This window comes from Solea senegalensis, linkage group LG21 (genome assembly GCF_019176455.1).
Source record: "Solea senegalensis isolate Sse05_10M linkage group LG21, IFAPA_SoseM_1, whole genome shotgun sequence".
Taxonomy (NCBI): domain Eukaryota; kingdom Metazoa; phylum Chordata; class Actinopteri; order Pleuronectiformes; family Soleidae; genus Solea; species Solea senegalensis.
In genome coordinates, this window is record NC_058040.1 from 6,116,356 (window position 1) to 6,143,595 (window position 27,240).

Here is a 27,240-nt window from a genome sequence, read left to right on the forward strand (position 1 = left end):
CTATAGGGCCATCTATTATTCTGGTTTTAAATAGCAGTCTGTTCACAGGTGTGGTCCCCAAAAATTTTAAACATGCAGTAGTGCAACCTCTTATCAAAAAACCTGGTCTAGACCCTGCAGTTCCTGCAAATTTCAGGCCCATCTCCAAACTGCCTTTTATCTCAAAAATCCTTGAGAAGTTAGTCCATGGTCAAGTAATGGCCTTTTTAGAGGAAAATAATATCCTTGAGATTTTCCAGTCCGGTTTTAAATCACTGCACAGCACAGAATCAGCACTTTTAAGAGTTTTTAATGATATCTTTTTAGCTACTGACTCCGGTGACTGTGTAGTTCTTGTGCTTTTAGACTTAACTGCTGCTTTTGATACAGTGGACCACAAGATCCTGATCTCACGTCTGGAGGAGCAGGTCGGCATCAGGGGCACAGCTCTGGAATGGTTCAGGTCATACTTGGCTGATCGAACTTTCTGTGTCAGCCTCGGTGACTCGACATCCTCCTCGGCTCCTCTCACCTGTGGGGTCCCACAAGGCTCAGTTCTGGGCCCCCTTCTTTTCTCTCTGTATCTGCTTCCACTTGGCTCCATTCTTAGAAAGTATGGCATCTCGTTCCATTGCTATGCAGATGACAGTCAAATCTACATGCCTATTAAAAAGAACGATGAATACTCTTTTAAAATTTTACTTCAGTGTCTTGATGACATAAAGGCCTGGATGGCTCTGAACTTTTTAAACTTTAATGACAAAAAGACAGAAGTGATGGTGTTTGGTGGCACCACCGGGGCCCCCCAAGTAGATCTGGGCTGCTTGGCTCCGTTTTTAAAACACACTACCACAAACCTGGGGGTTAAAATCGACTCTGATCTGAAGCTTGACAACCAGATCAGGTCCGTTGTTAAATCGAGCTTTTTTCAGTTGAGGCAGCTGGCCAAAATAAAGCCAATTCTCTCGAGGCAACATTTTGAAATTGTCATTCACGCCTTTGTCACCACTCGGCTGGACTACTGCAATTCTCTTTATGTGGGGGTTAGTGCGTCCTCCATTGCTCGTCTTCAGATGGTACAAAACGCTGCCGCACGTCTTTTAACTGGCACGCGTAAATTTGAGCACATTTCCCCCATTTTAGCTTCACTCCACTGGCTGCCCATACACTTCAGGATCGATTTTAAAACAATTTTATTTGTTTTTAAATCCCTGAATGGTCTTGCCCCGCCCTACCTCTCTGAGCTTCTACATCCATACTCACCCGCTCGCTCTCTCAGGTCAGCTGATCAGCTGCTCCTGAGTGTGCCAAAAACCAAGCGGAAGCTCAGAGGGGATCGTGCCTTCGCTGTCGCAGCTCCAAAACTTTGGAATGCTCTGCCCCTCCACATAAGACAGGCCTCGTCCTTGTCTGTTTTTAAATCCCTTCTTAAAACCCACCTTTTCTCTTTGGCCTTTGACACTTCATGAGACGTTTGGTTTTATTTATTTTACATATTTTAATTTGAATAGAATTTATTGTTTTTTATTGTATGCTGCTAATTCTTATTGTATTTTATGATTCTAATTTATTTTAAGCTGTTTTATCTAATTTTGAACCTTTTATTATTATGCCTTTTATTTATTCTGTACAGCACTTTGGTCCATTGTGGTTTGTTTAAAGTGCTTAACAAATAAAGTTGGATTGGATTGGATTGGAGTCTAAATAACAAAACCTTGGCTGTGATACAGATTTAGTGGTAATGGTTTCTCTACTTGTTTTTGTATCATATCCAGAACCTGTTCCTGAAATGTGTGGTGAAAGTTATACCTGTGACAAGACATGTGTTGACTCAATGTTTCATCACTGAGGACTACTGATGAGAGAGAATGCCCAACATACAGTATAATTTAATGTGAACACATTTATCTGATTTACCATTGCCAGGTGACTGTATCCAAAGCAATTTAAAATGAGGTACAACACCAAAACATCAATGAAGTCAAACACCTAGAAGTACTAAATTTGACAATGGAGCTCAGGTAAACAAGTGCACAGAAAGAGTTTGTTAGTTAGGAGGGTTAGGATGACAAGCACATGGAAGAAATATTGTTTATGTTGTTAAACTAACCAGTTTTCTTCTTTATTAATTTATTAAATTTAAAATATATAGAAGACATTGTCAGTGGGACAGTTAGTATTAACATTTCTCACTGATTGATTTCCAATATACTAGAGTCAGTCTTGTCCAGAAATTATGTTAATCATGTTTTTTATTGCATCTGAATTTTGGAGTGTTTTTGATTTAAAAAGTGCTAATGCAAGTTTTTTCAATTGAAATCTTTATAAAATTGTACAGTAAAAATGTCTAATTTCCAGTATGCTGAAAACAATCTTGTCAGTCTTGTCCAGAACTTATGGAAAATTAATCTTTTATTACATCTCATAATCTCATTTTTTTTTAATTAAAAAAAGTGCCTATGTGGAACTGCTCATGAATACAACATTTGACAGACGTTAGGATTTCATATTGGAAATCTTACATCTTTTACTTCCATTAATGGAAAATGGAAGCAAAAACATTTAGTTTATTTTTCTTCGCGGTATCTGTTTGGAAAAACATATTTAAGTCCCAACAATGTGCAACAATAAACCATAATAGTAATACGCATGTTTACAGAGCTGTTGTAGCAACTTTATTTTGAAAACATCTCTTGATGATGTCATCAAGCCGCGACAGCGCACTCTCTGATGAAATTTTTTGTATCTCGGCAACAGAAACACAGCAGCAGCAGTCATGTTGGTTTTACACCAGTGTTGTGTTAGTTTTCGCTCTCTGTCTCGGAGGACGGTGTCTTCTGTCAGTCCTGCGTTTCTTCGCTGTTTCCACAGTCGTTCAGATCTGTGTCCTCCGACATTACGGACAACCACAGCCTCGACGAGGCTCCTCTCCTCGCAGGAGCAGCGGAGGGGTCGTTACTTGTCGCCAGTTGACAGAAGTGAAGCTGGTTCGATCATCTGCAGAGGGTTTTCAGTTTCGCAGTGTATCAGAAGTGACGCTCTTGGAAAGATCGAGTCAACTCATTATCATCTTGTTTACACATGCAAGGTAGCGGAAGTGGGAAATCTAAAATAGTTTTGTTTAAAGGCTCAGTGTGTAACATTTAAGAGAAACTGTTTTGACAAATATCTGATACAATACAGATATCACAACCTCAAGTTTTGACTAGTACTTTCATATTATACTGATACTAAGATACAACAGATTGGGCTAAGCCCCTTTAAGAGCCCTTGTGGCTCTCGGTTGGGATCTATCTAACATTCAGACTGTTTTGCATTTGCAGGTTTGCTCCACAAGATCCACACAAAAGATATCCAAGGTGGCATACCACAAAGGTGTTGTGATAGTGACGTGTCCAGGATGTAAAAATCATCACATCATCGCTGATAACCTTGGCTGGTTCTCTGACCTTGAAGGGAAGAGGTGCGTGATTTGAACTTCTCAACACAAAACAGAATAATACAATAATGTGTTGTTTGACCTTCCCTCATTGATTTGAATGAGGTGGACAGAATCACTGAAACACCTGACGTGTGATCATAAAGCAGTGCAGTTCAATAACACTGCAGACCACATCCTCAAAAATGGTCAACATCTCTTGGACACAATTTCAGCCAAATCTGAATTTGTGAAAGCTGCAATCTGCATTCACACTGGTTAACACATGGAGAGACAACAAATAGGATGGCTTGGCTATTGCCCTAGAATTTCTCACCTAAAATGCTTCAAAGGCATGAGTCCACTCAAGTCATGTGATCATAAATAGTGTACACATGTTTACGTCATTCGCCAAGTGTGAGGAATCACAGGGTACCTCACAAATTGTGAAGGGAAGAGGCAATACGCGATACAATTCTGTGATAATCACTATATTGCCAGACGATCATATAACGGTACATCACGATATCTGTGTAACTGAACAAAACAAAATGTCTGTAAAAGGTTAAAAGTGCAGGATTTATCTATGTATTCACAGCATAGAGAACAAAGTGCATGAAGACTATGTATTGAATGTGTTTGGGGCATCTGTCAACATAGCTTTCGCTGCCATTATCCCGCTGTAAACGCCAGGTAACTTAAGTTTACCTTATTTATTTGAGCAAGGGGCAAGGAGACATCAAGTAGCATTTTGACATACAAATGAGGCCTGAAACCTAACTGACTATACCTGAATCCATGTGCTTTTTTTCATGCTTATACTTACATGGGTCATATTTGATTTTTACCACATGGGAGGATAAGATCAAGAATCAAGAATTGGATCACTTGCACCATGTAGTGTAAAATGCAGCCAAAACCAAGTGTGGTGTACACCCCAGCACACTGGTGGTATCTGTCAATGAAATAAGATGACCACATTGTTTATAATTAGAACACAACAGATGTTTGTCATAATCAGCAAGAGATCTAAATAGGATATATTATATAACAGTAGGTCTGCATAGCAAAAACTGACAGGGACATATTACTCTCAGGCTACGTTTTTCATAGCACAGAAACAGTATGCGTCAACAGAACAAAAAATAGTAAAGTTGTGGCCAGACAGCAACTTAGATAGTTAAAGCCAAGAGGGACATTTTAAATGTACCAACTACATGCACATTATACTATCTCTGAATGTCCTCTGTTGATTCTTCCTTTAGAAACATTGAGGAAATCCTTGCTGCCAAAGGAGAAACTGTGAAGAGGATTGAAGGAAGTGCTGCTTTGGAGATAGTGTTGGATGAATCCAGAAAAGACAAGTCACAATGTAGTGAAGACACAGAAAATTCAGACAATGTTCCAGAGAAACAATAATGCTGTTAATACTGATATGTATATACTGCAAATGCATACATGTATTGTTTATATTTCATTTATTTCCTAATAAATGTAAATATTTTTCCTGAATGGTGTTCTTTTGCCATGCCTTCTGAAAGAGACTAGATTTTCATCATAAATGCTAAAGTTTTTTCCTCTGAACTGAAGACTGAACAAGGTCTTTCATATGTTGTCCAGATCAGAAGTGAAAAAGATCAGATCACATGTGACATGTGCTGTTCACCCTGTCATAAAGATTACAATTGAATCAGTTATAAGCCAAATTTAAAAAAAAAAAAAAGTTGGGCCACTGTAGCCTAAGTACGCTATATAACTGTAGTAGCAGTTAGTTTTTCACTTTAAACAGCAAGTGGCGCTCTCTACACTGAGCTTCGATCTGAGGTGGGGAGACAGAGCAGTTTAGGAACATTGAACTGTGATGAAGAAAGAACTTTGAGCTTTGAATTACTTTCTTACTTTTAAGTGTTCTCATGTCTCTGTATTCTGGTCTGACATACACAATTGGTCATCTCTGAAAATAGAAAATAGAATATACAGTGCCGTTTTCATTAAAAATAATGGATAAAAACAACAATAAGGCCAAAAGACTGTAAAAATATCTGTCTCATATAATGTTAGCCTTCTTGTGTGCTCCTTTTCTGTTTACTTTCATTATTTTATTTGTGTTTCATATTCATGTACTAGGATGACCCAGCTTCATTCCTACTGGAGTTGTACTTATTTATTACTTAATAATTAATTGATTTCCACGTTTTGCCTGTATTTTCAAAATAACGTTTTGAGAAAAATCCGAAAAGTGTGAGGCCGCGTCGCGCCTCTGGTACACAGCCTGTCGGAAATTATTGGACGAGACCTGTAGCGAAACTTGGGTTGCAACACGTCACTTCTCGCGAGAGTAGCGTGTTGTTTTTACATAGCTAGCACTTAATAAGCTAGCTAGTTTCTCTGCAGTGCTCTCGTTCCTATTCAACTGCAATGGACGCCCTCGGAGCCCTTGACGATGCAGAGAGGCCCCGGCACCGTCCTTTCTTGATCGGGGTTAGTGGAGGAACCGCCAGCGGCAAGGTCAGTCGTTTTCAGCCGGAAGATCTCCCCCAACAGCGGAAATTAGCATAGTAGCTTAGCTTAGTTAACTGCTCATCAAACTGTCAAAGCAGGACACGCCCCCCACCGTTTAATACATTCTCCTTTTTTAAATCATTCCATTAACACTAGTAATCAGTCATTCCATATTTTACTGTCCTTTATCACTTACCTGTGACAGTTCGACGCGAAACATTCTTTCTAAGCAGTTGCTGTGAGAAGGTCACTGACACCACATCAAATGCAGTCCACGCTCAGGGACTTGTATTTACCTCTGATCCGCGGGAGACTTCCAATAAATCTGTGTGATATATTAAACATAGCTTCATTTTATACATGCGTTGTAGAAAAAAAGTACTTCAAAAAACGTAATTAGGTGTAGTTAACACCAAGGGTTCTGTGAATGACAGCTGTAAATAACTGACTTTTCTGATACAGTCAACAGTTTGTGCCAAGATAATGGAGCTCCTGGGCCAACACAAGGTGGACCACCGCCAGAGGAAGGTGGCCATCATCAGTCAGGACTGTTTCTATCGAGTCCTGACTCCAGAGCAGAAGGCAAAGGCACTGAAAGGCCAGTACAACTTTGATCACCCAGGTAAGCCCAGTTAACTTACTAATTACTACAATTTCTCATGGTTCCAGTGACTCAAATGTGAGGATCTGCTTCTTTCCTGCCTTTGTAGTGAAAATGTTTGGGTTTTGAACCATCAGTCCGATATCAATACATATCTTATATATTTATTTATCTTATCTTTATTCAATTTAACCTCTTTTTTTTATTTCAAAGCACTTAAGAACAGGAAATAATCTCTGCCAGAACCAGATATGCAGCCAACTGTCTGGGCCGGGTGGGGTGAAAGGAGAAGATGGGGTTAAGAGGAGGGGTAGGGGGAAAGAGGAGGGAGATGGGAAAACAAGTGAACATATAAGGGGAACAGATACATAACAGTTGCATTGAAGGACAGTTAGATTAGTTGTGGGAAAGAAAATAGTTATATTTCTATAATAGCAGCAGCATTGATGTTAGTTTTGCTGATATAATTTATCACAAAAATAAATAGCATGATTTCCATCAGCATCCTGTTGGTCAACAGCACAGATGGCAGTTGTTGTCAACTCTGTCATGCAACCCTGGAGTCACAATACCTTATATTCACATTATAAAATTGTGTTTGTTGTCTTGCAGAGGCATTTGACAACGATTTAATGTATAAAACCTTGAAGGACATTGCGGAGGGAAAAGTGGTGGAAGTGCCAACATATGATTTTGTTACCCATTCCAGGTAGGTAGGAAGCATATTGGTTAAGCCCCGATGCGGAATCCTCTGACCTCCTTTTATTAGTACCTTTCTTTGACGACTTATGTGTGTTTTTATAGGCTGGAAGACAGGATCACAGTTTACCCAGCAGACGTGGTCCTCTTTGAAGGCATCCTCGTTTTCTACCCCCAGAAAGTACGTGATATGTTTCACATGAAGCTCTTTGTGGACACAGATTCAGACGTCAGACTGTCTCGCAGAGGTATTAATGTCTGTGTGGAACACACAATACTCCAGTAGTTGTCCCAGTGCATCCTTTGTCTGACTTCTTTCTTTCTCTGAAGTTCTGCGAGACATGAACAGAGGGAGAGACTTGGAGCAAATTCTTTCACAGTATACGACGTTTGTCAAGCCTGCTTTTGAGGAATTTTGTTTGCCTGTAAGTATGGCGACTCATGTGTCTCCCCTTCACAGTGTCAGTCAATACGTCTCTGAACATTTTCACTTTATCTTCTCCCAGACGAAGAAGTACGCTGATGTGATCATTCCGAGAGGAGTGGACAATATGGGTAAGTGTTGTTTGTTTTCTTCTGATGTAGCAGCCCAACATTACATGACAAATTCTTTTCTCAAATTGTCTCACATCAGTGGCCATCAACCTCATCGTGCAGCACATCCAGGACATTCTGAATGGAGACATCTGCAAATGGCAACGTGGGTCCATCAACAGCAATGGGCGGGGCTTCAAACGGGCCATTTCAGAGCAGGGTGACCTGCAGATTGGAGCCACTAATCCTGCAGGAAAGAGGGTCCTGCTGGAGCCCAGTAGTCGCCCTCACTGAGACTGCGGATGAATGTAGGCCGAGGATGAGCTTTGAGTCGGGAATCGCTGCTGCTGATTTTTGCGGAGTGGGTCGGCAACTGACGGAGTTTTGAGAAACTCGGTCACTACTCCGACGTCAGTTTCCCCCTCTGTGTAGCTTTTTAAAATTGTCCACATTAACGATATCAAAAGTATCCAGTGTCATAAGTCTTGGTAATTTTATTGTTTGTGCACAATGAATATGTTAATAGTGTGCTTTTCACATGTAATAGTCTTCCATTATTTTTTTCTTAAGTTTTAATGTGTTCAGGTAATGTTACTGAAAACACGAGTGATAAAGGTCAGAGACAGGAAAATATTTAAATTCCGCCATGCTTTTGCACTGAGTTTTAATTTTTGCTTTTTTGGTGATTTAATGGAGATAAATATATATATTTAAATTATATTAATACTAGATTGTTGCTTTCCGTCTGTTTTTAGTAACTTGGGTTTTCTATTGAGAGCTTCCTTTTGAATATTGAATGCTGAACACACGCCTTAACATTTTTAAGTTTATCTTCCATACACTGTTCTGTTCAATAATAAAAAAAGAAATTCTATTATTAAGGTTTAAAGTGTCAGACTTGTTTGACCTTTGACAGAGAGTGAAGTTTGTGAGCGGCAGTGTGTATAGAAACAGAGCTGTTTTGTTTTATTGGAGTTTGAGAGCACAGTGTGATGTGATGCTTTTGACATTATCCCGAAAAGAAACCAGAATGATTTTACTACAGCACAGTTTGAAAAGACAAACACGCAAAGTCACTGAAGGACTTCAGTCGCACACACAAACACTTCCACGCACCGACATGACTGGGACATGATTGTGATTGCCTAATGATTTTCTACACTTGAACACGGCACACAATGATTCAGTATGACATACATATATCACAGCATCTTTAGTAATTCATCTTTTTGTGTTTTTGCTTTGCTTTTTTTAGTGCACATATGTATGGCACTTCGGAGAAGCTAAGCTCTTCTCATAAGCATAAACATCCTTTTTAAGAACAAAAGGAGCACTGTATATAATACATTTTATAACCATACATGATTCTTACACAAAATGTTTCAAAACAAACTCGTAGTTTCCAGTCTATAATGGCTGTCCTCTCTCTCAGTTCAGATCCCCTGCCCCCTCTCCAGTTGACTCGATGTGCGACCCACATGTTGACATCACAGTTCACATCAGGTCACTCTCAAGGTTCTGCCGTTTCAGGGAAATCATGAGTGGGGGGGAGGGTCATAGAGGATGACCAGTAAATGGCACATATATAAAGGAAGAGGAAGGAGCAACTTGGAGAGTAATGGACCATTCAACTCTCTCTCTCTCTCGCTCACTCACACGCACGCACGCACAACTGCTCCACTCTAAAACAGAGATTCCAGGGAGCAGACTTTGGTTTATTTCCATACTGTCTGCCCACTCAGTGAGATTCTTCTGTCCTCCTTGGCACCAGGCTTCTTCCTGTTTCCACATAGTCACAATCTCTTCCCATCTACACACCAGATCCACAGTAATCCCAATTATAATCTCCCACAACAGCAGAGTTCCTTATAAACCCCTGGCCAAGCATCGGTCTATTGTTTGTTCTGCATTTAGTTCTGCAATGAGTCTCCCATTTGCTCCAGCGGATAGCTTCCATTCTTCTTTCTCTCGGTCTGTAGTAAAGTGGAGTTAGTGTCATGAAGCACAGTTGGAGGTCAGTCAATTTTTGGCCCATGGGGCCTAGGTCTTCTCCTCGCGCTCCGTCTTGCGCCTGATGATGTTCCTGGGCTTGATCTTCAGCGACAGTTCCCACAGGGCCTCCTCTGCCAGGTGGTCACTGAAGTCGTTAAAGAACGAGACGATGTCTTCGTTGCGCTTCAGTTCGTAATGTCTGCGATGAGAAGAGGTCAAAGTTGGGGCGATAACAGAAATGTTTTATAAAACAATGAAATGAAAAACATAATTTCTTTCCTGGCACAAATTATATTTTCTACTTGTGGCAACAAAACACTAACATGTATTTCTGTGATTTATGCTTAAAAATCTTTCCATAAAAAGATCTTTTCATCATAAATTTATCTAAGTGGACTTACACTTGCTGGAAGCGCCGCATGCTGTCCAGTATGTTGAACTGCTGCCAGCGCTTGGAGAAATTGACCTTTCCGTCAATGAGGTCAGGGTTTCCCAAGTGGACGAATGTCAAGTCCTGGAGAATCAGACCCCTGGGAGCACAGACAAGTCATGTTGGTCAAGTTCTCGGGGAGTGATGGTTTACACAAGTTACAGTTCAGTATGTTCCTTATTTTAGGGGTCAGAGTTCGGTACAGGAAACGGGGAAAAAAGCAACAAAAAGTACACAATTCTAGATTTATTCTCATCTATTTTTAACAGTAGTTATTGTAACTGTTTGTGCCACCCAGTGTTAATTGTGTGAAAATTAACACATGTGTATATATATATATATATATATATATATATATATATATATATGTATGTGTATATATATATATATATATATATATATGTGTATATATATACACATACATACACATTACAGTATGTCAATATCTATAAATATCGACAACTATTTTGACTTCACTTCCAGTTTCAGATTTGTGATGGATATCATCATTAAAAAATATTTTCAAGTCACAATGAAAGTAAAATGAGTGTAACATTTTGTTAATATCTGTGTGTTCAAGAACTGCAGTGTGTGTGTGTGTGTGTTCTACAGGACCAATAGTCTTCATGGAGAACAAGTTCCAATCTAACACCAATCTATACCACCACTTTCTTTTATTTTCTCCTTCTTTTTACTTGCTCATAATCAGTTTTATCTGTTGTACTACTCCATACACTGAACTGTGGCATCTGTACTGACAAATGCACATACCGTTTCACTCCTACTGAGTTCCAATATGCATTCACAAACATTCACTCACAGATACGGGATACATGGAGGCTCCACTTCAGCCAGAGCAGCTCGGTAAGCTCTGAAGGAGGAGGAGCTGTCGATCAACGTGCAATATTCCTCCAGTCCCTGACAAAGAATACAGAGGACGTGAGGACACAAGAGTGAAGTAAGACATGTATGTTCAATAACAGAGATCTTTTATGACATGACAAACTCATCCCTCTCACCTCTGAGGTCTGTTTCTGCCACTCCAACCTCCGGATGGGCGCAGAGTCCAGGGCGGACAGTATTGCCAGGTAGGAGTTGAAATTATTCAACTTTCTTAAGTGCTGTAATAAGAAATGTTTATGAATATTATTGTATTAAACAAAAAAATGTCTGGGTTCTCCGTCATACAGGTCATTGTATCTTGCATGTGTTAAGATGAGGACGTCATTTGTTTAATTGTTATATTTTCAGACTTTCTAAAAAAAGAAAAGAAGTTAAAATGCATTTATTATAATGGTTCACTTTAATGTATGCTAGTTTCTACTTGTCTAATCATCTAAGAGCCTTCTTCAGTTCTCAGACGAAGCCTCTTAGATGAGAGGTGAATTGTCTTTGACTAAACTCAAGCAAGCCCAGTTGCCTATATCTGCATCCTGAAGATAAAGCAAGAAAAATCCACCAAGGAATAGAACTTTAGTTTGACTAACCTTCATTATTTTGATGAATTTAAGGAGCAACTTCTCTCTGTCTTGGGCTTTCTCCTGCTGAATTATCAAAGAGCGAACCCTAAAGGATGAAAATAAACCATGTGATCTTTACATTTATGACCGACGGCATGGGGTGCGGTCATGAACTGTGTGATTTCAATCTTACCAGTAGCTCATGTTGTTAAAGTGCTCTGTGAACTGAGTCAGGTTCGGACTCTTCTCCTCGTTCTGCTCCTTGGCCCAAAGCAGCACCTCGGGAATCTGAGGGTAAACAGGAAATGTTAAGATCGACTGTGTGTCAACAAACGTTGACAATTAACTTCAACGTGAAGAAACCACCTCACCTCTATCTTATAGAAGAGCTCAGCATCGAGAAGAGTGAGCTGATCGGCGATCTCATGACTGCGGAAGTCATGCAGAGTTCCAGGCCTGTGAGGGAACACAGACAGTTATGTAACAACTCCACCGTCCGTCTGCTACAAAATATTTCATCAGCCGTTGCATTTTGGCAGAATTTCATTTCATGGTCTGATTGGATTAGAGACACGGGTCATAGCAACTGTCACGTGATGACAGTTTGATCCTATTTTGCTGTAGACTGTTTTTAGCCACACAACAGTGAAATCTCTGAGCAATCTCTGTTTTCTTTCTCTCTAAACCGGGTTCACTCAAACCTTTTTCCCCCTCAAGGGGCCAAAACAAAAACCTGATAGTAGGCTGCAGGCAGAAAGTTAATACCTATTGTATTGGATTGCATACTGTGTTAGTCAGTGGTGGGATTCTAGGTTGCCTAATTAGATATTATTTCACTTTAACATAGTTAAAGCTATAGTGTGTAACTTAGATATAAACGATATAAATGAATGCCCCTTACACTCAAACCATTTTGACTCTCCATGTTTCTCAGCATAGCAGTGTTTTGTTTTTCTGGTTTACATCAGAGACGGAAGCAATTTTATTTTATTGAACTCTGTTTTATCTGGTGCCTTGAATCTCATTGTATATTGCTTGCAATAACAATAGATATATCCATATATCTTAGGTTAAGGAATTGTTCTCTGAAACATGAGTGAGGAAGTGAGAGACTTGCAATAGCAAAAAAACAAACAAAACAGTAACAGTTTTGCACCATCAACACACCCACGAATCATTGACCCTTGACCCCCCCACAGTACCTTGCAGAGACCCCTCGGGCAGCCAGGGGCTTCAGGGAGTTAGTGTAGCGTAGCAGCTTCTTCTGCTCCACTTTATCCAGGATGTTCTTGCGGAGCACACGGGCGAGGCTCAGCTCACCGTTGCACACCAGCGTGAACACCAGGTCCATGAGCTGTTTCAAGATGTCCTCTGTCAGCTCCACCAGGCTGAGGTACAGAGGAAGAGCAGAAGGACACGATAAGACAATTAAACCCGGTGATGGAGAAAACAGAGGAGTGGAGGAATTGAATTCAAATGTGAACACTTTAAGCTGTAGTGAGTCATTTCTAGTGACATTTTAAGAGTAGAAAACGCCAGTTGCAGGGACACGTTGAACAAACAGAGACATCTGAGGACGAGGTCACAGAAAAAGACATTTTCAACTTAGAGCTGACAGTCATGTCAAAATAAATCTAACACTGATTCATTTCAACTTAACATTTAGAGCAGAAATTACATTTTTTTCGATCCTGACCCCAGGTTGAAAATTACAGTCTTCACATACAGAATTTCTCCATGTGGAGCATAATTGTATAAAAAGAAAACCTTGTTTGCATGAAAATGAAAACAATGGTATACACACTCCCATGCAAGGCACTAAAAATATTCCAGTTTCTAAACTTCTATATCCTTGTCATTATTTCACAGAGCTTTGCCTAAACAGTCCCTGTCAAAAGGGCTACTTTTCTTCACATGATGAACAAAACAAAGAGACACACTCACCACAGCTCATCCACCACACGGACCAGCACAAAGAAGGTGTTCTTGCTGACTCGCTTCTTGAAAGTGTCCGGACTGTGGCAGAACCTGGTATATGTGCTTTGTGGTCAAGGACAATGGAAATAAAGCTATGCATGCAGTATATAATGCAAACTTTGAATAACTGATCAAATTGTTGTTAGGGTGGTAGATGTTTTTACAAATTTAATAATGACAGCTTTTGTTGCATACACTTCATGTCTTCTGTTATACAAAGAGTTGAAATCCCTGTGTTTTAATTTATCATAATATAGTAACCAGATTCCAACTGCTTGAACCCAACCCAGACATAAAACATCTCTCTCCACGCCTCACTGTATGCAACACTCTTGCAGTAAAAACAACAGAGCTGTAACTATGTGTCAACTCTTCAAATCCGAAATGGAACTGCCAACAATCAGTAAGCTTACAGGAGGTTGGGGGGAAATCAAATTATTGCATTAATCCGACTCAAACCCAATTTTAAAACGTTAGTATGACTGTAATTGTAATCACATTTCTCAAAGTCGGACTAACACACCAAGATAACGTGGTTGGGAGTCGGATTACTGCTGCATGTATATGTTCAACTGGATCCAAAATTGCAATGTTCCTAAGTTCCCACCCCCTGTTATGACCTGGAAATAACAGAAGAACACAATGGCAAGAAAACAAATTACTATGAAATGCACAACGGTGCATTTTTGAGTCCAAGTTTATAATCTGCCAGCTCAAAGAATGAAATATTTTCAAGTTATTATGGATAATAGAATGACACTGAAAATTTACAAACTGAAAGGGGGCACATCGCCACCTAGTGTAGCACAATCAAACACACTTCATTTAATAAATCTATTCCCCCCACTAGGAAAGTAGTCCGAAAGTAGTGGTCATCAGTGAAAAGTCAAAGTTATTAGTTTACCATCACATGTGAGAGGAAATATACAAGGGAATTATTAATTATTATCAAAATAGCTGCTAATTCTTACTTGGGTTAGGGTTCAAAGTATCCGATAACCAACAAATCAATTATAATTACTAGTAAATAACAACTAATAAACATATTGGGGAGACTTTTGTATTCTTATCTATAAACAAATGCACACTTAAACAAAAAGCCACAATAGTTTCATTGACAATTTAGCATTAGAAGTATCCATTAGTAGAGTACAATCTTTGGAAAGAGTAGAAAAAGAAAATAGGTCTTTCCTAGTTAAATAAGTATTTTTCATACTATTATGCTTCCAGTAAAATAACAATTTAGCTCAGAGTGACATATTGAGAGATTTGAAAAGGATATCTGTAGTGTAGCTTCTTAATTAGGTCCTCTGGGGATATAAAAGTCCTATATGTAGTCAGAAAGGCTTCACAGTACAAAACGAGATCTGTCAAGCAAAAACACAAGGAGAAAAAAAACAGGCTTTATAACCCAGACCGACACATTTCAAACATAACTGAACCACAGAGACAGACTGGAGGCTGTTTAGGATGCTACTCATATGAGGAGATTAGAGAAGTAGCAAAACATCAGTCATCATAAAGAATCCCAGTTTACAAATAAACATTCATCTTTATTTGTGTATATAAAATGACTGCAGATCTGTCAAGCTTGAAAGAAACAGGCTAGGAACCCAGGAGCACAGTAACACACTCTACCCTGCATGACAAATACGTGGGCTAAGTACAAGTACTATACCTTTGCGGTCTGTTTCTGTAGCATGGACTAATAAAATATCTCCTGATCCAGCACGAACATCAGGGCCATCGTCATTCTGGGAACATTACAGACAAGATGTGCAGAAAAGGAACGACAGACACAAAGATTAGAGAAAAAGAAGGAGAGTGAAAAGTAGGAGAGGAAAACAGTGGTTAGAGTAGACGTGGAGTGATGCAGTCTAGCACCTTTCCTGTTTCTGCCTGGTTGCTTTTTTTCCCTCCCTCCCTAATAAAAGGCCCCCACCTCACCCTGCCTGCACCAGCTCCTCTGATGACGGAGAAAAAAAAAACTCAGACTTGTGGAAGATAAAAGCAGCACCATTTCAATACATCTTTTGCAACACATTTAAATGACACCACAGGCCACACATCTCCTTTCCATGCATTTCTGCTCTTCTCCTTTTTATTAACTATATACACATTGTCCCTAACCTTGCAGAGTGGTGAGCAGCATATTTCACACATCTGTCTATCAGACTGCACCACGCAGGACAAAGGAGGAGGAGGCATATGACGAGGAGGTGGTCTGGCGTTTTTTTTCAGCTATGCAGTTTCAGAGAGTTAACTCCAGAGGGCAGCAATGGCTCTCAGTGGTGCGTCTAAGGATCTGATTTCACATACGAGTGACTCACAGTGACCTTTAGCCTGTCCTGCACCGGATAAACAGAATAAAGATTTGTTTTGTATGCTGGTGCAGCACACTGTCAAAGCAGATTTCTATAAACAATCCCAGCGCGCAGCATCAGCAGAGGCAGCTCTCTTACTTCTTGTTTTAGTGTTATCCTGCTCATAATCTCCTTGTGGTCTATGAGGGAGAGTTCATCCACATCTTCCTCATCACTTCCAGCTGATTCTGTTGACTTCTGCCTCCTGAAACACAAACACACACACCAGTGCCACATTAATGCCCACATGAGGCACCAGTACTAATTCCACTTTAAAACTAACTTTGTATCTTAGTCTGCATGTGCCACATAGTAGATGAATGCTGTAGATAACTATAAAATGATACCCTGACAGTCTCCTCATGCTGGTGATTGCAGCGACATGTTCAGCTGTATTTTTAAATTGAATGTGAAGTTTTACTTTGCACAGCCTTGTTAAACAGAAGCTGGATCACACAGTGAACACACTCTGCGTTTTGTTTTGGGTGGAGACACCTTAGGAGGAGAAAGGAATGGACCTTGTGATTAGGTATTAGTAGAGGAGAGTTTAACTGATCTCATATTTAATGAGACTATAAAACGTTTCCACTGCATCAGGCTCAAGCATGCCAATTGATAGCACAAACTGCGGAATAACTAATCAAAACGCAAAAGCACTGAGGTTATCTTCTTTTATACATTTTTTTTGTGATGTGTATATTTCAGTAGTAGAGTGAAGTTGCTGTTTACTTGGTATCTTTCAGTATGCTGATTTCTTGTTTACCACTGCAGATAAGTTGCAATATAAAGGTTGGTATGTATGTTGTATGACAAACAGTTTACTGTCCATATCATTTACTGGGGGTAAACATTATGATCCTTACCTTTCCTTGTCCAAAGCCTCTTTGCTATTGCTGGATGGCATCTGAGGAGTGGGGTCTTGAAGTACATCATCAGCTGCAATTGTTTCCTAATTCATGGATGGAAAATACAATAATTACTATCTGTGCTGGTGAAACATTATTTTTTAATGGTTCCTTGGTAATGGATGAGCTCTTATGCTGAGGTCAGACTACACGTTCTTTTGGTCTGTTCCGAAGAGCTATAAATTTGTGTTGCGACATGACTGACAGACTGACTGAATACTCATGATGGTATCTGACCCAAACAATCATCATGACCGGGGTGATGATGTTAAGACGACAAGAAACTGGACCGTGGTTTGAGACAAGACAACACCCAGGATGTGTGTAAACAAACAATGGTGTCCGAAGCGGTGTGCATGAGCACAGCTGTGAGAAAAGGACAGGTCCCTTAAAAAGAACTTGAGGCAATTCAATCAGTTTTCTTTCACTTCTCTATTTTGTTTGTTGATGCTTGTTACTTTTGTAGGTGCAGAGCACTCTGTATATTCATTGGTCAACATTACTGATAGTAGTAGGAGGCAGAACAAAAATCAAAACACGTCAAGACTTTCCGTTGGGAGTAGGTGAGGTAATCTAGTTAAATCCTTATTTGACAGCCACTATGACACACTACACGATATAAAAAGGTTACATTTTTGCGACATCCTACGCCTGTTGGCTTGAGGTATAATTGCGCTTGAATTGTGTAGTCTGACCTCAGAAGGATTTCATGCATAACTTTAGGTGAAGGGGAGGATGATCGCTTTGTACGAACGTCTCAGAATGAAGTCGTTCTTGTTAGTGTTGTGGTACATTAGGTGTGAAGGGCTAATGCAGCTTTTCCTCTGTATGAGCCAGGACAAAAAACCCCAAATGTAAAATTCCAAAGGATAGAACTCATTTGCACTCAAACTCCAAATGTTAACTTCTAATCACACATCCATTTGTTTGTTAAACTCTCACTCAATTGCTTACACTTCCCCACACCACAATCTAAACATAACTGAAATACACCCTGAATGCACACGCCGACTCAAATGAACACAAATACAAAGACACAAACACACACATAACCTGTCATACATGCACAGGTACATATATGCTGTTATAGGGCCTGTTATAGGAAAAGTGGAAACCAGTGAACCATTTAGAAACCCCGTTGGAGCGACAACATGCCAGGTGTTAGATCAGAGCAATGTTAAATGCAGCTTGTTACAGTTAAAGCACAGCCAGAGAGACAGCAATCACCAGCCAGGCAGTCAAAAACAGACAGATGGACATCTTTTCCACAGACACCAACCACAGCAGGCAAACCTGTGAAGCTCAACTCGTGCTCTTTTATGGTTTGGGTACATTCATGTTCCATTTCAGCGCCATCAGTTCAAGAGATGAATCAATAAATGTTGCTCAGTGCAACAGATAACTGGTGAGAGTGATACGTGCCAGTCAGGCAAGTCTTGATTCAATCCCTGAAGTGATAGGACCTACAAATGGAACTGACCTTTCACCCATGGCGGTCAGCTACTTACTCTGAGGGAGAGAGGCAGCTCCCCATTGGCCTGGCTTGATGAGTACAAGTTGACGTACTCCCCCTCCCCACCCTCGTCATTCGCGCTCTCACTCTACAGGAAAAGAGGAGGGACACAAACCGAGGGGTAAGCCAGCGGAGAGGCGCACAGAGTGTTTTCCAAGGACAGGACAGACGTCAAGTGTGAATATGTGACTAAGGAGGAGAGATAGCAGCTAGCCGGACTCTAGTATTGAACAGTGAGCGATGTGTTTTCCAGCTCAGAGTCATCATGACCACCAGGTGGCACTAGAGTGCATTATTTATAAAGATACTGTTAACTACTGGCAAAAAAGAACATGCAGTGCAACATGCCCTACTGGGATTCTTTTAAGACCAATAGCAGACAGTTTGTGGTTGATAATAACAACAAGATGCCACAAAGTGAATGAGTCACTGTATTATCATCTGTGCAACAATACCGAATACCAAACTGCTGTAATCTAACACCAGTCTGCCAAAGGAAGGAGTCCACTATCACATTTTATTATCTGTCTTGGAGAGCTGCTGCATGTAAGCATCCTGCCTATGCTTCCAACATCTATCCTCTGTAAGCTCACCGCTGAGGTGTGGAGAGAGTCAGTGAGAGAAGACTCAGAAGGAAGACAGACAGCCACAGAACCCATTGAGCCAGCCAGGGAACCGTCGGGCCCGCCCCCGCTGCCATCCAGAATGGTGGCATTGGTCAAGGCAACATGGTCCAAGCTCTGTGATTGGTGGAAAGCAGGAAGGAAAAGAAATAATAAAAAAATGAAATAAAGAGACAGGACGGAGGGATTAGAGAGGTGAAGACAGAGTAGACAGAAAAAGAATCCGAACAACAGGAGACAGAGGGTAGGAAAAAAAGTGTTCACCTCATTCTCCAACACCTCTATTAAGCCTGGACTATGAGAGTGATGTGCCTGAACATGAAATGCACTGCACACTCACAAACACCCAAAAATGTAAGACTGAAACCAGTGGCAAAAAAAACACATCTCCAGTGGAATATTTTGGAGTATGAGAAGACATGTTGATCAGGGAAATGCTTAGATAAGCTCACATCAGTGCTGAGTATATAAATGTATAAGATGAGAGACAGTGTAGCTGTACATGTGTGAGTGTGTGTGGCCAGCTAAAGAGATGCCTGCCAGAAAGGTAGAGGTAACCTGTTGTAACATGTGGTGCATACCAGCCCTGTTTCAACATTCCTGCAAGACGCACTACTAACAGTGTACACCACACACTCACACACACATTATACACACACACACACACACACACACACACACTTGCAAAAAAAAGGCAATTTAGGCCAATTATTCTTTGTCTAATTTTTGGGAATTAAGTAATTGTGTATACAATTACTAATAAATATCTAATTAACTTTTGCCAAACAGCCTTCAGGGCATGGCTTGGTTCCCTCATGACATCCTCCAAAAACATCATGCCCCAAGGAGTTGAGGAATGCAAACATTCCACAGAAACAGACAAACAGGAGGTGTGGAAGAGTGTGAGTGTGTGTTACGGGAATAGGAGGTTGCAGCATGATGGTAAAGGAGAGACGGGATAGATATGATATAAAATTGTGTGTGGATGGTGGGTGATGTGGGAAGATGAAGATGATTTGGAGAAGAGAGGAAGGAAGAAACAGGGGCAATGTGTTCTCCATCAGGTCCATCTGGTGCTGCATTCCACTGACGATATCCTGAGGGAGATCCACACCATGTCTTAGCATGCTTTGCATGGGATCATCATGGGTCAAACCCCCCCACAAACAAAAACTGATCAAACCTCAAACGTACAGCCAAGTCCAGTGTGGGAACAAGAATATAAGACTGATCAACAACCAGATCGTTCACTGTCAAGAACCTGCTCATGATTGGGGCATTTCTGTTATACTAACAAAGGGCTACTTTGTTATTTACGAGCCCCGACCTGAGGTCCGACAGTCTCTTGTGATATTTGGAGGAACTACTCAAGACACACACAACTCACTGATTTTAACTGTGAGGCAAACTGAAAAGAGGGAAGGGTCAAATCATTACCTGTCATGTGGAGGAATGCCATAGTGCAATTACACAAACACACATTTGACTAGCCAGAGGCTACACTGATAGAACCACAAAAAAGTAACTGCACACACACATCATTACACAAAGCACGCATTAATCACACCATATGTACAGACAAAGCCAGTACCTAACAACACAGGCACACTGAGAAAACCGTTGTGCATATGGATGGGTGGATGAACAAAATCGAGGATCACACAGCAACCAAACCACTGACCCTCGAGGGACTGCCTCATCTGAGACATTAAAGGGCATACGGGGAGCACACAGGTCAAGCTGCCACTGGACCAGTCCAGGACCACACAGCACCCACACCACACTGAAGAATGAGAGTGATGGGGTTATGGGGTGGTGGGGCAACTCACCGTGGGTGTGGTCAAGGATGCTTGGCCAATCAGGTAGGAGTTAGATACGGACATGCTGAGGCCCAGCCCAGAGCCTGCCTCCTCCATGGCCGCTACAGACGGCTGGAGGTGGCAGGAGAGAGAAGAGGACGAGGAGGAAGAGGGGGATGAAGAGTGGGAGGCCTGAGAAGGAAGGAAGGAAGGAAGGAAGAAAGAAAGAACAGAAAAGAAAGAAAGAAAGAAAGAAAGAAAGAACAGAAAAAGGAAATCAGGGTGTTAAGGGAGAAAATAAAGAAAGAAGTGGACAGTTGATTATACTAAGCAAGAGTGAATTAGAGCAGATTTAATCAAAGTGCAGCAGTAGATTGGTGAAAACTGAGGGGGATTCTGGTAGTTTAAGCATCAGCAGCAGCAGAGAGGTCAGTGACTAACACTGTTGAGGTGAATATGAGTCTACTGTTATGTTTAAGTTAGAGCTATTCCTAGAAAGCCCTAATTACTACAGGGTTATGTGACTTGTAGTGGTCAAACATGTCTGCGTCTACTGTGACAGTCCAATAAACATTCTTTGATGCTTTACAGAGATCAGGCCATCCACAACGGCACATTCTAAACACAGCCAATATGATCCAATGGTGGGTTTTTGTGTACTTCTTTTCTTATCCACACAGCAGCTGAAATTATTAATATAATTTCTTTGCAAAGCTGCCAGTGCCATGTAACATCGCCAAATCATGTAAGCCTGGAACATGGGTTCAGACAGGGAGGCAAACAGGCTTATTCCAGTAGACCACAAGCTCATTGGGTCCAAAACACCGAGGCAAGATAAGACATTGAGGCAGGAGCATGGATGAGTACAGCTTGACACAAAAGCATGGTAAAAAATTTGAGGGCTTTAAATACCCAGTGGTAACAGAAGGAGGATGATGGACACAGAACCAAGAAAGACTCTGAGGTGGCCTGTGTAGACTTCCAACCTGCCACAGTCTTTTTTTTTTGTAAGCTGTAATACTGTACATCTACAATGGCTACAACCTGGACAAGAGTGTCATCCGTTTATTGCACACAAAAGGTAAGTCTTCATTACACCAAAAGCTTAGGCCAACCACGGATCAATTTGTGACTGCCAAACTGCCAAATCTGGCGAGAACCATGCCTCATATATAAATAAGGCCAAACATGAACCATCTACTTAACATGCAATAATCTATATTTTGAATAGCTCTGCAGCCGTAAGAAAATGGAAATGCAACTTAAAAATAGATTGAGATTGACTTAAATAAATTTTTTTCCTGTTCTAACCTAGTCAGCTCTCTTTTTATCTGTACTGAATCACCGTCAGGATGGATAGAGGCAGTTGTCTCAATTAACCCACATGCCAACCCAGCTTAAGATAAGTGGGCTGGATCTGATGCAGGTCTGATAAAGGCTAGTCCTATCTCCGACTAACGACAAAACACCACCTTGTATGTACAGATGTCTGCTTTGCGTACAAAAAATTAAAGAAACGGGAGTGAGAATAGGTGAGAGATAACAAGATAGGGAGAGGCTCCGGAGTAAATTGATGAGGATTACCACAAGAATGCAGCCTTTGAATCTGCATTTTTTCCCACTCCATTTACTTTCCAGCCAACATTAAGCATGAAGACATTTGGATGAGGACTGGGGTCGACCACAAAAGGTTACTTATACTGTTCTCATGTTATAATGACACTTATACTATGTGTAACCTCAGAATTTGATCGTGTAGTCAATAAACAGTCTCCAAGTGTTGATTTAAATCCAAGCAAGATGAGCTGACCAATTTCAGCGATTTAAATTACAGCTTTGCTCACACAGTCCAAATTAGAGAACCCAGCTATTTAGTTATGTCCCCTCACAAGAGACAGTTTCTACACTTTATTACAACCGTTTGTATGCCCTTTAGAAAGACTGCTGTAACTAGCAAATCACAAAAGAAATGTTTCTTACCAGTTGTCTTTGTTTTGGGGGCAACGCTGGGGGCAGAACTGGCTCATGGACCGAGTCTGTGCTGCTGAAGGAGTCGTTGAAGCCATAAACCTCCTGGAAACGCTTGTTACGCTGCTCATAGATGCTCTCACTCTGTGGCATCTGGTAGAACATGGAGGGCTGCGGCTCAGAGTAGTCTTCCACAAACTGCATGTACTGGAGGACTGGAGGAGGGAGACGGGAAATTAAATATTGTGTGTCAAGAAGGCACTAATATCTAAATTAAAAACATTTGATGTGGTGTCACTGTGTATGTGACTACACAATGTGAGAACAAAAATCTAATGATCGTACTAAGACCAGACTTTTAACGTACATGTCAATATCCTCAAACTCAAATCAACACAACCACGTAATGGGTTGGGAGTAGAATTACTAATGCACGTAAAAGTCCTAAAAGAAGAAGACAAAAGCGAGAGGCTGGTCATTTTTTTGGACTGACAAGGAGAGAGTTTATGCTCTGCCAACTCAAAGAATTTAATATTTTACAGTTCATAGAAGGTAGGAAGACTCTAAATGGCATTCAACATGCTAACAACGAGCTGCCAATTAAACGTAAAACTGCTTAATACTTAGAAGCATATCGCCACCTACTCTAGTGGAGGCTTGATTCAATAGATTGTATACTGGAACAAGGACAGTACTCACAAATTGTCAACACAGTGAGAAACTTTTAGTCACATCATGAAGTATTTTAGCTCGCAGGAAGGGCTGACTATATGGAATGACATAATACAGTAGCATGAGAGGAAATTATATAGCAGGTGTGACAGGAAATGACCAAATTTTGCCCCTTTGCCCTTGGAGCCAGACCCATTGTAGCACATCCTGTTGTACATTTCCTGCTTCTATTCACAATGGAATATTTCCTTGATATAAGTTAAGTTTCAATGAATTGATGATCAAGTGCAGCCAATGTTGTCCCACAACAAATCAACCTCATCCCCTCCTTCATTAGACTGTGCCCCTTTCTTTGATTGTGTTGCCCTATATTCAAGCATTTCCTTTAAATTGCGTGTAAAGCCATTTTGTCATCCCATAGTAAATGTGATACTTGCCAAATTTGAATGATTAAAGATTTTCTGATGTAAAATTAAACATCATTCTCTGCTCTGAAATGGGGGGCATATCCACTGGTCCACAACCCAGGCACACACTCTCTCACACGTGTATGTGTATAAGCATAAATACATTTTTGTACACGAATACAGTGCTAGTTTAGCTACAGTCCTGCCCGCATTCTCCTCATCTCTCAGGTTCATTGCCTCCAATTTCCAACTTATATATGTGAAGAGGAGAATCTCTGCTTTACACATACTTCAAAAAATAAATTTTTTCATGCCCGCCTTTTCATATTCCCCACCATCCTCTTTTTTTCACTTCACTTACTGTGTCTGCTTTTCTTTTCTGGGAGTGGCGGTGGGCTGGCAGGGACATCTGCATGTTCGGTGCTCATGTACTGGGCAACAAACACCCCCCCATTTGTCTGGGGCATGGGTGAGACGGGTGTGAAAAGGGGGAATGGGGGTGTAGGGTGCAGCTCCTCTTCTGACAAATTGTCGTACTGGGAAGGGAATCGCTCATACAGCACTCTGGACCCTCCATCAGTGAACGACGGTGTCTGAGTGCTGCGTCGCTTCTTCTGGGGCAGAGCAGGGGGTGCACTGATGCGGGACAGTAAGGGATTGGTTTGATATGGCTGAGGGGTCCAGTACTCTGGTGTTTGCTGTGGTGGAGGAGCACTGAAGCGGGGATGCGTGGGATGCTGTCCAGGTACTGGGGAAGAAGATTCACTGTGAGACTCAGGCAGGGGGCTAAGGCACCCTCCCACCGGTATTGGGGGCAGGTTTTCCCCAACTGACAAGTCCTGGTGAAGGAAGTCATAGTCTGGGTCATAATTCTCTGTGTTGTCTGAAAAGATGGAAAGAAAGAATGAAAAAAATGTAATTCTGTTATCACACAATCAATAAAAAGCTCCAGTGCATAACTTTTGGTGATCTTGTTGTTATTGATGTCATTATTATGTCTCTGCTTGAACAGGATATCTGAGCAGCGGAATTCACTCCTGAAACTTTTCTCAGGTACATCTTTGAGTATTCAGTCAACAGGTTGGAGTTTGAAATAAAGGCAATGTCAAACTTCAAAGCAATGCTGCTGCTGTCTCGTTTGTCTCGATAAAACAAATCACTAATCAGCACAGGAATGTTGCTGGGTGCCAAAAGACCTAAATATTGCTATACTGAGAAATATAGAGAGAGGATTAATCAGCATTGTGTGAACTCATTAGACAATGGTTTAAATGTAGTTATACAGTTTTAAAGATTTTCACAATGTAGAAAAGGTTGTCAGTCCTCCAGGACATGGTCATATTCAGAGGTTTGTATGGAAAAGGACATTAGCAAAAATTTGTCAAAAGGTGAGTCCTGATAGCTGATTTCGCTTAGGACGTCACAAAATGAAAATGCATGTGTTAAACTCACAGGCCAAATAAATCAAACCATCTATTGACCATTGTCTCTAGCTGTCTGAGAATGTGTCTTGTTTTCTTACCAAGCGTTTCACAGCTGGTGTTACGTGAACACTGACCACTGTCCTGCTCCATGGAGGAGAGCTGTTCATCAGACTTGCTGAGTTTCCCCATGCTGCTGCAGGGAGACAGTCGTGGAGAGTCTCCCCCGTATGACTGGCTCCCCCCAGAGAAACGCCTCTGAAGGAGCTCCTGCTCAAAGTCTTGCTGCTGCACAGATAGGGATTATTATTGGTGTGTTTCTTGTAGTATGCCTTTATTGATTTATTGAAAATTCTAAAGTCTAAAATCTTTCTATAAGATGGCACTGCATCCTCACCTGTCTGTGAACACTGCAGGGCAGACTGGAGCCACGGCTCATGGGTGCAACCACTGCCACCCGCGTGGGCGAAGGGGCTGACTGGCGTTTCTTAGGAGGAAGAGCTGGAGGTGGACTAATGAGAGATAAACAGAAACAGTGGATTTAAATGAAAGAGATGGTGGATGTTCTTGCTCCTGAGGCAAAGTCAATACAAACAATGACATTAAACACACTTTCTCAGACATGTATGCACACACAAACCCATGTATGAATACATGAACACACACATTATCATCCCTCTTGGAGAACAGTGAGATGAAAGTGAGGGTGTTTCATGTTATCCTCACTCAGCTATGACATGAATCTTTCCTGTTTGTCAGACCTAAATTCTCTCAGTGAGTTAATACCAAGTCAAAATGCAGCAAAGGGGCGGGACATAAATCCCCATGATATGGAGGCCAGTGGAAAGACACAGCATAGGTCAGTCACACACGCTCATGCACTGGACGGTCTTCTGATTGGATGATGAGTTCTTCAAGGGATACCAAGGATGACACACATATTGGGAAGATGCAACCATGCAAGCCAAAAAACACTTTCATCCAATCCAGAAGCTTTATGGGAGGAGGTCAAGGGTGGGATGTAATCATGGAGACGAATAATCCTATAGGCCAACATACTTCTCCTTCTGAGAGGGTCTCCTTTGGCCAGCGTCAGCACTCAACTGTGCTCTGTTCCCAGAATCCAAAGGGAAACCAAAGATGAAGGAAATTGAGAGAGACAAAGGAAGAGGCAGAACAACAAACAAACCAAAGTGCGCCTAAAGTGTGAAAGTATTGTAAGACATGAGGGAATCTAGTGAGGGATTGGCAATTGTGTGCCAAGAGAAAAGTCCCATTAGACTACAAAAGAAAAAAAAAAAAGAGGAAATCACCCATCCATACATATATCCTAAAATATGTCCTTATTCCTCATTTGGTGTGTGGAACACTTTCAGATAACGATTTAAAAATAACTTCTGTGCAAACTGAAACAGCTGTGATGTATAAATGCAGAACAGAATCTTCTGCTTTTGTGACTATAGTGTAAAAGTTAACACAATGCCTGTGGCCACATAACATCTCTGCATCTTAAACAAAACAGAAACATTGGCGGCAGTTTTGGAGAGTGTTCCCCTTACCTGAGCTCTGCCATCTTTGCTTCAGGAAGAGGGGGTTTGGGAGGGGCTATGTCCTCATCTGGTACCTCAGGGGCATTCTCTGCAGGAGCAGCTGTTGGTGTAGTCTTATTTGAGATCTCCTGCTCCCCGTCTATCGAGGGGACCTCCGAGGACACACTGCTACACAAGTAAAAATGAGTGGACAGAATAAATGGACAGAATAAACAGTTTAAAGTGTCTAAATGTTTGCAGAGATAACATTTGTGTTGAAAGTTTTTTGTACTCACCTATCTGTTGTGGTGGCAGGTGGTGCTGGTTTGTTAGGTGTGGTGGGTGACGGCTGCTCCTGTTTCTCTATGGTCAGCTTCACTAATTCCTGTTCATACACAGATGACACAGCCAGGTTCAGCTTCTGGATACAACCAAAACCGTTCACAAC

The 27,240-nt window shown here is 41.1% G+C and overlaps 3 protein-coding genes across 13 annotated transcripts in view; 2 read left to right on the top strand and 1 right to left on the bottom strand.

The window, feature by feature from the left end:
- Positions 1-2,690: 2,690 nt before the first annotated feature.
- dnlz (DNL-type zinc finger) lies at positions 2,691-4,909 on the top strand. The gene is made up of 3 exons (XM_044011876.1): positions 2,691-3,067; positions 3,303-3,442; positions 4,663-4,909. Exons 1-3 carry the CDS (start codon positions 2,756-2,758, stop codon positions 4,814-4,816), a joined length of 606 nt encoding a protein of 201 aa, XP_043867811.1. The 5' UTR covers positions 2,691-2,755; the 3' UTR covers positions 4,817-4,909.
- An 812-nt stretch (positions 4,910-5,721) lies between these two features.
- On the top strand, positions 5,722-8,610 carry uck1 (uridine-cytidine kinase 1). Its single transcript, XM_044011875.1, has 7 exons — positions 5,722-5,905; positions 6,362-6,521; positions 7,113-7,209; positions 7,305-7,447; positions 7,530-7,624; positions 7,706-7,754; positions 7,834-8,610. Exons 1-7 carry the CDS (start codon positions 5,816-5,818, stop codon positions 8,025-8,027), a joined length of 828 nt encoding a protein of 275 aa, XP_043867810.1. The 5' UTR covers positions 5,722-5,815; the 3' UTR covers positions 8,028-8,610.
- A 62-nt stretch (positions 8,611-8,672) lies between these two features.
- Positions 8,673-27,240, bottom strand: part of rapgef1b (Rap guanine nucleotide exchange factor (GEF) 1b) — a 42,560-nt gene continuing 23,992 nt past the window's right edge. For 2 of the 11 annotated variants that reach the window (XM_044011863.1, XM_044011866.1), the window contains exons 5-27: positions 27,089-27,177; positions 26,823-26,981; positions 26,323-26,373; positions 25,661-25,775; positions 25,365-25,551; positions 24,204-24,725; positions 22,776-22,978; positions 20,826-20,987; positions 18,967-19,113; positions 18,369-18,461; positions 16,819-16,904; positions 16,055-16,160; positions 15,271-15,346; positions 14,875-14,959; positions 13,560-13,652; positions 12,818-13,003; positions 11,987-12,071; positions 11,809-11,903; positions 11,643-11,721; positions 11,175-11,276; positions 10,976-11,073; positions 10,127-10,255; positions 8,673-9,924 (exon numbers count right to left, since the gene is read on the bottom strand). In XM_044011863.1, the coding sequence (XP_043867798.1) occupies positions 9,774-9,924; positions 10,127-10,255; positions 10,976-11,073; positions 11,175-11,276; positions 11,643-11,721; positions 11,809-11,903; positions 11,987-12,071; positions 12,818-13,003; positions 13,560-13,652; positions 14,875-14,959; positions 15,271-15,346; positions 16,055-16,160; positions 16,819-16,904; positions 18,369-18,461; positions 18,967-19,113; positions 20,826-20,987; positions 22,776-22,978; positions 24,204-24,725; positions 25,365-25,551; positions 25,661-25,775; positions 26,323-26,373; positions 26,823-26,981; positions 27,089-27,177 (3,099 nt within the window). In that variant the 3' untranslated portion in view covers positions 8,673-9,773. The remainder of the gene's footprint in view (positions 9,925-10,126; positions 10,256-10,975; positions 11,074-11,174; positions 11,277-11,642; positions 11,722-11,808; positions 11,904-11,986; positions 12,072-12,817; positions 13,004-13,559; positions 13,653-14,874; positions 14,960-15,270; positions 15,347-16,054; positions 16,161-16,818; positions 16,905-18,368; positions 18,462-18,966; positions 19,114-20,825; positions 20,988-22,775; positions 22,979-24,203; positions 24,726-25,364; positions 25,552-25,660; positions 25,776-26,322; positions 26,374-26,822; positions 26,982-27,088; positions 27,178-27,240) is intronic. The other 9 variants (XM_044011865.1, XM_044011864.1, XM_044011868.1 and 6 more) reach the window with 9 other exon arrangements.